At 42.0% G+C, this 9,802-nt stretch overlaps 1 protein-coding gene across 1 annotated transcript; it reads right to left on the reverse strand.

Moving 5' to 3' along the window:
* Positions 1 to 2,452: 2,452 nt before the first annotated feature.
* On the reverse strand, positions 2,453 to 6,865 carry LOC123066088 (uncharacterized). The gene is made up of 3 exons (XM_044489241.1): positions 6,749 to 6,865; positions 2,975 to 4,931; positions 2,453 to 2,840 (listed from the first exon to the last, which is right to left on the reverse strand). The coding sequence occupies exons 2-3, from the start codon at positions 4,903 to 4,905 to the stop codon at positions 2,792 to 2,794; spliced, it is 1,980 nt and encodes a 659-aa protein (XP_044345176.1). The 5' UTR covers positions 4,906 to 4,931; positions 6,749 to 6,865; the 3' UTR covers positions 2,453 to 2,791.
* Between the last annotated feature and the right edge of the window lie 2,937 nt (positions 6,866 to 9,802).

A 9,802-nucleotide genomic window follows, 5' to 3' on the forward strand; every position in this document is an offset into this window, starting at 1 on the left:
GAAGTAGTGGAATCAAAAGTATTAAACCAATCTCTATGTGGAAACATATGAAAAGTGCATGCAGTGTCAAGTACCCACTCATCATAGGTCTCAGCACATCCAGCAATAACGACAAGAGCATCATCGGAACTATCATCACGAGCAACGTTAGCAGAATTGTCACCTTGTTTGTTACCTTTCCTCTTTTCTTTGTTCTGCAACTTAAAACACTCTGAGATGTCATGCCCGTCTCTTTTGCAATATCTGCAATATTTCTTGTCTCTGGATTGCGACCGGCCCCTGTAGCCGTTTTTACTTTTGCCTTTGTTTCCATTATTGGAGTTTTTCTCCTCTGTCCTGCCACGAACAGATAATCCCTCGGCTTGGGATGAACTCGAACCATCATGAGGCACCATTAATTTCATCTTCTCCTTGGAGTTCAAAGCTTCATAAACTTCATTAAGCGTGAGAGTATCACGACTATATAATATGGTGTCTCTAAAATTGGTATAAGAACTTGGCAGTGAACAAAGTAACATTAAAGCAGTATCTTCCTCTTCATACTTAACCTCCATTGCAACTAGATCGGATATGATCTCTTTAAATTCTGAAATATGATTCAAAACGTTACCTCCCTCTTGTAGCCTGTGCAGGAACAATTTCTGCTTCAAATGCATCTTGCTGGTGAGACCTTTAGTCATGCAAATCCCTTCCAGCTTTAACCATAGAGCGGCGGCAGTTTTCTCGCTCAAAACTTCCTGCAAAATATTATTATGCAAATGGAGTTGAATTTTTTACGATCAATTCTTTTCTCCTCATCAGTCCAGTCCTCAATTCGGTTCTTCCCAAAACTATCCAGTGCTTCATCATAGTCGGTCTGTGCCAACAACGCCCGCGTCTTGAGTTGTCATAGGGTAAACCTTGTTTCACGGTCCAGCAGCGGAAGATCATACTTCATGGATGCCATGAGTCGATTAAATCTGTGTACACAAAATAGTACAAACCCGTAGAAAAATTCTTGATAGAATTAAAGTTGTGGATCAAAAGAAATAGGATAAATAGCACCTGGCAGATATTGGACAGTGGTAGTAGTAGCAAACAAAGGACGAAACAAGGATCAGCCAACTAGTACTAGTACTCCTGTAGTACTCCTGTAGCCGTCACGTGAGCAAGCAATCAACGAGTAGTAGTAGTACTCGAGTAGATTAACTTCAAGTAGTAGCAGCAGCAACGTAGCCTGGTGCATCGGGACTTGAAGCCAGCAAAACAATCCACGGCAAGAGAAATTGACTGTCTCGGCGACTTGACCGACTGATGCGTTTTCTGCTGCACCTGCTTCTCTGGTCTTGATTTATCCTCGAGACCAGCAGTGGAGATTGCCGGATCAGACAACAACACGGGAGGCGTGCGCGTAGGAACAGTCGGTCTCGGCTGTATCAGAAAATCGATCCGCCTCGGATCGACGGATCGCCTGGACGTGCGGCGGCACGCACGATGTAACCCCAACTCTCGATCTCAAATCTCGTATCTGAAACCTCAGCTCTATATACCACTTGTTAGATAATAACGAAAAATAAACGAGACAAAGAGACACGGATTTTTATGTGGAAACCCTTGCGAGAGAAAACCACGGACGCACGAAGGCGCAATCATTATGAGGAGGAGTATTACAAGCACGAGACGACATGCCGTCTGAGGTGCGACTACATGGAGTATATATGAGGGGCAACACATAGGAGTCCTTGTAGGACAATTAAATGAGTTGTACTCGTACGCGTCGACGCCAACGCAAAAGCCCACACCGGTTATACTACATCTAGTCCAACACAGTACTAGAATTTGGATCACAATTTAACAAGCTGGGCTAGCCGCTACGACACATTAGTGTTTGTGCTAAACTTGTAGCATAACATAAAGGAACTAAACTACAACAGTAAAAATTTAAACATTCGCAAAAAATCCCAAAAACTAAAATACAAGTGAGAGATCGAACAAAGGAACTCCTACTACTAAACCAGGTCACCAGCGACCTTAATTCCTAGGAATATGTGTCTTAAACCTCGAACAATTCATGAAAATGTGAACATTTTTGTGGATTCTTAAGCATTTTGCTTTAATGCAACCCGCCGTATTGATGAATTTCGTCCGGTTAGTTCAAATAGTGTTTGAAATGTATGCGGATAGCATTGAGTGACCGGCTGCCGCATCCGAATCCGCGGACGGATGCGGTGTCCGGTTTGCGGGTCAGCCTTGGAGATGCCCTAAGCCGACAAAAATGGCCACCCTGGCTGCATTTGCTCTTGTCGCCGAGCACAAATGACGTCCATGACTTGACAAGAGAAGTAGAGAACACGCGCATTTGTAGTAGCCCATTTGCATGAAACAAACATAATTAGTTGACAAAATGATGAGTACGTGAACATAACATAGTACATGCCAATGTTTTCTTTTCAAACAGGGATTTACCAGATTTCTACAGGTAAAACCAGTCGAAACAATATGCAAGTCTTACACAGCTAGTTGAACCGAGCCTGGAGCAAATTTAAACGTAGAGCAGAACCCGACTCAAGCAATCGATGCATTATCGGGTTAAAAATCCGGACTATTCGCTTTCGATTTATTACAAGTTTTTGAACGCACATGCAGTACAAACATCAGTAGCACAGTCAGACTAGTAGTACAAAGTAACGGCAGACCTGCTTTATTTGATCACACACACCAAAATGCAATTCACACGGTAGAAGAAGCACACCAAGACGCCAGCTTAAGATAGACAGAAATGCCATGACGTACAAGAAGCGGCGCAGATGGATCATCCGTTTATTTCACCCCGCTCTCTCACTCTTCCTATTTCACCCTCGCTGATTTTAAGATGAAGAAAAAAGACATGGATCAGGTACTTAATTAGTTGGTGCTTTGCTTCATAAGGAATATATATATATCAACCAGAGGAATAAATAAAATAAATGATCAATTTGCGTTGCGGCACCCTTACCTGCTGCTAGGTTCTTCCGATGAATTTGCTGCATCTTCCAGTGAATCTGCTTCATGATCAGGGAAGGCGTATACCTGTTGCAGACTCCTTTCTTGAGGATTAGTATTGGTGAGTCCAATCCTCTTCAATTGTGAATCTCCGAGGCCATGGCTGGACATGAGCAGCCAGACGAAGGTGATGAACTCCCCTCCTGTGCTCAGTTGTTCCATGTGCCTCTCCGGCCTCGACTTGCCTGCAGCGTAAATAAGGAGCCTCGCCCACACGGAAGCTAACTCCTCGAGCAATTTTTTCCTGTTTGATGGCAAGACAAGTCCCAGAACCCCATGGACTATAAACTCAAGCTCTATGGGATCCTTAAGAAATATAGCTTCCGGGCTAGCACTGAGCGGCAGCATAGAAGGGTGGGTAGCCAAAAGGTACATCATGTATCTGGATAGTTTCCGGCATACCTCCATCATGTTCATACCCACTCCTGCAGTGTTTGCCTCATGTACTTCACTCAAATGTTTCTCAGTCAATACATGCAACGCCACAATACCAATACCAAAATCTGGAATACTTGCCAACAAGTTATTCCATAGCATGCTTAATCTAATGTAGCCTACAAGGGAGTTTACATCCCTAAAGAGACGAATCTGCCCTGCAATACACTCCATTGTGAACTCATCCACATCCACGCACTCTGTGTCTAACAGCTTGCTCATCCAAAATATTTTCTTCTTTTCAACATGGACCAAACCCGCAAACCATTTGACCATGGCCATCACTCCTTGACTGAATGTTCTGGCTCGGGTATTGCCAGTCATCCAGCTCGAATAGTTGTACTGTCCCATTGACCTGACAAAACATTGCTTCTTCTCCGACCATCCAAGGTCACTGGAAAAAATAAGCCAGGACAGCATGGCAAGCTTATCCCACTTCCGAACCTTCAGCCATGCCCATGTCCAGGGTGACATCATGAAAATAAACATCGCACAGAGTTCTAGGAAAAAACCTCCCCAAAAAAGGGAATAAGTGATTGCAATGTCAGTTTTGCTATACCTTTGCTTGTCACTTGCAAAGAACATAGCGAAAGCAACAACAGCGGACATCTGAGAGATGCATCTAAGTATGATAGCACTCCTTGTTCTGACCACGAGAGCCTTAGTGTACAGATCAGCATACATCACACTAAGAATAATACCGACTATCTTGATCACCTTTTTGCTGTCATCTCCGATTGACCACCATGAGGAGACAAGATCAATATCCTCTTCACTAGACAAGATGTCGTGTCCACAAATGATATTATGGGCACGTGGCATTGAACACAGAGTTATGTAAACAATGCTATCATACCCATCCTTGTCCATCTTCTCTGCGCTATCATGGTGTGGCAACTTTTTGTAATGATGTCCACTTGAGCTCTCAAAGATTTTGTAGCAACCACTCTTGAGAGACCAAGTTCTTTCCGCATACTTGATAATTCCAACAACAAACACAAAGACACCAGACACTATAAGCACCGGGCTGTGTCTTCCAATGGACTTCCAGAAAACATATATAGCTAAGACAGATTGCACCACCAGATTCAGCAAATGCCTCAACCACAAATTGTTGTCTTCCATGGCAAAGGCAGTAATAGTGTCCTGCCCGCCAATATGGATGAGAAGAAATGGTGCCCAAAAGAAAGCCAGTGGTGATATTTCCCCTGGTGTATGCATTTCAGTGGTGATATCCCCAAGTCGTGAGATGAGGCCAAGGGTATACACTGCTACAAAGTCTGCCCCGAGATAAGCTGCCCAAATGGAGAGTCTTAGTAGCATGCTGCAGCTATGCCGTCGAAGGCTGCCAGTAAAGAACAAGAAAATTTGTAGTGTGAAACTGAGGAGCACAAACAGCTGAATTTCCCATACATTGAACAGTTTGACCAAATCCTCCATTCCAGGCATGCTAGTTTTCTTATATCTCTGACACCCTGGTGGATAAGTTTTAGAAGTTATGAGTGAGATATGCAAGATGGGAAAGTAGCATAGTCATCCAAAGTTCCAAACTCAAATATGGATGTACTTTCACCTTTATGCATGCCTAACAAGAAAGTTCTAAATATCTAGCAGATGGAACAATTAATTGGAAGATAGCACTGCTGAAAATCTAATATCAAATTATATTCTAACATGGAAGAAATCGCGGGAGAAATGATTTCGCGGTGGCCTCTCCCAGCAGCTATAGCGGCCGCCATAGCGGGCAATCACGGCAAATAGCGGAAATTTTTCTGGCGTGGGAGATGATTTCTGGAGGGTTTTTCTGATTTTTGAGCCATTTAGAGGGATATGTGAAGGATATCGCGACAACAACCATAGCGTAGCGGCGAGGCTCCCGGGCAGCTATAACGCAGCTATCGCGGCTGTTTCACAGGCTATTTTAATCTATGATATTAACTAAGCTGAGAGATGGATATATTGTAATGTGTATATATATGTTGGAATTCTGAGCTATGATCAGATGCCTAATCAATTTAAAACAGGAAATATATCAATTGGCATGAATATAAAAATTATACTTATCAAAGTAAACTCGAAATCAGAATTCATTTCGTAATTGAAAAAATAAGTAAGAGTTCTAGTTTGTAATTAAAGCATAGGAACCAATCATCATTGCATGCTCGCTCGTCGGCTCATGTATGCCACTGCCGGAATCCCGCTTATCTCCCACTGCACCACCGCCGAGGGCTTGTGGACGAATAGAGCCACCGTCGAGCTTCGTTTCATTGAAAACAGAATGAGGGGACGACAACGATAGCGTAGAGCACCCGCAAAGGTGATTATCTTTTGCCTTTTTCATTATTGTTTTACTGTTTTCAATTGAATTCAACATGGAATACTACAATCCGTAGATGAATAGGTTAAGGGAGATGTTCTTGGAGGATCCTTCATCGGAGCAGGAGGAAGAAGATGACTACAGTTTTGAGATAGTCATTGTTGTGGTTGTTCACGAGGACTTCCTCGCGGCGCATCGAAGTATGGAGAATCGACAAGTTCATACCTATCTCCAGGATAATCTAGTTGAGCACCTGTGGGCACTTCATAGCACTTGATTGATGTGCTTTCTATCATGCTCTTTATTCGGTTTATTATGTCATTTGGACCCTTTCGTGTGTTTGAATTTGAATTATTAAATCTGGAAACTTACAATTTGAAGTGTTGTTGAATAAATTATAAGTTCAGACTTATATGTGTGCAAATATCCAGTTGAAATGAAGTATGTAAATCCAAACTTACAAGAATTGATTAACAAATTTTTCTAGGGAGTTAAGTTTCAGGAGTTCGGCTAGGAACCGTTTTTATTGAGCTCCTCAAAATTGAGAAGATAAGATTTGAGGGGCTAAATTTTAGAGTTTCGACTAGAGATGCTCTAACATCTTGGGAGCAGTTAATATTATGGTTTTAAATAACGCGCTATAGCACGTTATAGTATTTAGAAGATGTCATGTGCTAAGGGACGTTGGTCCAAACACATAAACAAACATCTTAAATAACGCTCTATAGCACCACTATAGCATACTATAGTTTTTAGAAGAGATCCGTCGCTAAGAGACATAATCCGCTATTTAAAACTACTGTAATAAACCTGATCAAAATTTAGAAGCGAAAGCTGGCCAGAATCAATGGGGGTGCGAAGATTAACATAAGAGAACACAAAGGGTGCATTTCAAGACAACAAAAAACAAGGACTGCACCTCAGACTAGTTTATGTGACTGAGATTATTAAACAATCCAAAGTACGGGCGTGTACCTTAGACTAGCAGACGGAAGCTTCAGTTACTCTGAACCATGTCTTTTGTAACTAGTTGTGGCATGTGAAGCCGGCATTGTTGGTAGGCATGTTTACAAGTAATACCGTGTTGTCTAGATCTATTCCTTTCTTGTAGGAGGAGAGGCGTAAAGAAGCACTAAGATCTCACAATAATACTGTCCTTTAGATTGATACATTTCTTGCAAGGAGAGGAAAGAGTAAAGAGAGAGATGCTTTTCTTGCTTACAACATGCAATCTTAATTCATCAAAAATTAATACTAGCAGTAGATTCATCAAGAGTTGGCAAATTTTAACATGGTCTTTCTTACCTCCTTTTTTCACATGAAAGGCAAGAAGATAAGAAGTACACAGACCTCCCACTTATGGAATCAACGGAGGTAAGAAGATAAGATGTACTCAGACCCACTACTTAATGAAATCAACGGCCTATATCTATTATATACTCTTACCTTTCATGTGAAAAGAGAACGTAAGAGAGACCATCATGCTCCCTTTTACCCTCTCTTTTTACATGTAAGGTAAGAAGGTAAGAGTTAAACATACCACTAATTAATGAGATCAATGGCTCGGATCTATTAATACTCTTAATTACCTCTCATGTGAAAAGAGGCGGTAAGATGGAGTATGTTAAAACTGCTCGACAAAATTAGATCACGCTTTCACGAAAATACCCTAATTAGTCCGTGAGACTAAATGTATCTGGTTTTAACAACCGAGGGTAAATGACCATTTCTAAACATTTTGAAGTTGCAACCACACTAAAAAAGGAAAATGTAAATTTTATCAAGAAAATACTAGTACGTCTCAAGCTTCGTGTGGTTTTACCTTTGGCATAAAGCCAGAGCCAGCTGCAAGTAGTACATTTGTTTGTTTAAAAAAGATTGCACTTGCCTGACACCGTGTTTAGTTCCTTCTTTGAATCTACTAATCTATAAGGGCATCTCCGTGACCCAAACTGGACACAATATCCATCTATGAACACGAAGGGAGCAGTCCACAGACATGGATGCGGGAGGTCATTCAAAGCAATCCGCATGCATTTCAAACCAGGTTTAAAATAACTAGACAAATTTAAGCAACAAGTCAGATTTCATTCAAAGTTCGGAGATAATTTGCATATATGATCCATATTTCGACCGATTAGTGACGTCATCAAGGTGCTTAGCATCTTTTTTCGACAAAGGGTGGATTTTATTGGCTCAAAATGAAGCATTAAGAGGATACAAACACAAAGAGCACACATCTAGCCTCTGCGTAGTTAGGATGTACACAACCAACACCAACACACGCACACAAAAACACGCCGGCAAATAGCAAAGTCATATAAGACCAAAGCCATGCGTTGGCGAGAAAAATGAACATCAAAGCGCTTAGCATCTACTGTCAGTATTCTTTGCCACTATCAGAAATTCGATACGGTGCAAAATGCCACGCATTGTAAAGTGGTATTTTTTCGGTAATCATGACAAGGATGTGATGGTTCTGGATTTAACTCCATGTAAAGACTATAAGGGCATGTTTGGTTGCCTTCTGCAATAGTACCTGCATTTCATCCTCATATCAACTCAGCCTGGTTGAGCAAAAACATGCAACAAACCAACATCTTCATGTTGTTTGGTTGCCTGCATTGCACCAATGAGCACTTTAGGGTTGGGTGTTTGGTTGCCTGCATATGTGCTGAAGGGCTGAGCAGATGCAAATAGCAACTGTTTGGATGCATACACGTTTGTGTTCTACTCACCCCATTCAAATATGGTGGCCTTACCGCCACATTAGCAGCACAACAACATGCACAACTGATAGGAGGCAAACAATGCAAACAAGCAATGCACATGAAGATAACAACAGATTAAAAGGCTAAGTAATATACTAGGGCCATCATTAAAGACCGCAGGGGCATCCCATGCCCCTGCTTCACGCCAGGGTGCTGATCCTGGCCAAAATATTAACATATTCGAAACATAAATTCAAACGATCACAATCATCGGCAACACAAACTAATAACACTACTAACAGTTCCATACTTTCATGACAAGATAGGGTAACTGACGATCTAGAGAGCCCGGGAGAAGTAGCTGACACATGTATGCTTGATACAGTGCACCCTACACATGATCGAGTTGTCATGGTTGTAAATCTGCACCTTCAGGCCCAGGTCAGAGATCCCCATGACGACGAGGTCGCCGGGGATGATCCCGTGGCAGGAGCAGAAGTACTGCCAGCCCCGACCAAGCACCATCTCCCCCTGGAAGTTCTAGACCTGAACCCAGAACTTACACCACTCGTTAGTCGACAGCCTGATGACGCCGACGGCTTGATCACCAGCCACTGCTTCATCACATCCCTGAACTTGGGCGGGATGACGAGCATGGTGAGATCCTCCTCATCCTTGATCTGGCAGTAGAAACTGAAGGAAATATGCCCTAGAGGCAATAATAAAGTTATTATTTATTTCCTTATTTCAGGATAAATGTTTATTATTCATGCTAGAATTGTGTTAACCGGAAACTTAGTACATGTGTGAATACATAGACAAAACATAGTATCCCTAGTATGCCTCTACTTGACTAGCTCATTAATCAAAGATGGTTATGTTTCCTAACCATAGACATGTGTTGTCATTTGATGAACGGGATCACATCATTAGGAGAATGATGTGATGGAAATGGCCCATCCGTTAGCTTAGCATTATGGTCGTTACAGTTTCATTCCTGCTGCTTTCTTTATGACTTATACATGTTCCTCAGACTATGAGATTATGCAACTCCCGAATACCGGAGGAACACCTTGTGTGCTATCAAAAGTCACAACATAAATGGGTGATTATAAAGATGCTCTATAGGTGTCTCCGAAGGTGTTTGTTGGGTTGGCATAGATCAAGATTAGGATTTGTCACTCCGTGTTTCGGAGAGGTATCTCTGGGCCCTCTCGGTAATGCTCATCACTATAAGCCATGCAAGCAATGTGACTAATGAGTTAGTTGCGGGATGAAGTATTACGGAATGAGTAAAGAGACTTGCCAGTAACGAGAT

Source organism: Triticum aestivum, chromosome 3B (genome assembly GCF_018294505.1).
Source record: "Triticum aestivum cultivar Chinese Spring chromosome 3B, IWGSC CS RefSeq v2.1, whole genome shotgun sequence".
NCBI lineage: Eukaryota > Viridiplantae > Streptophyta > Magnoliopsida > Poales > Poaceae > Triticum > Triticum aestivum.

Coding starts and splice junctions, on each gene's coding strand:
- LOC123066088 (XM_044489241.1), bottom strand. CDS start 4,905: ATGCCTGGAATGGAGGATTTGGTCAAACTGTTCAATGTATGGGAAATT. Junction 2,841..2,974: donor TCGGAAGAACCTAGCAGCAG/GTAAGGGTGCCG, acceptor TCTTAAAATCAG/CGAGGGTGAAATAGGAAGAG.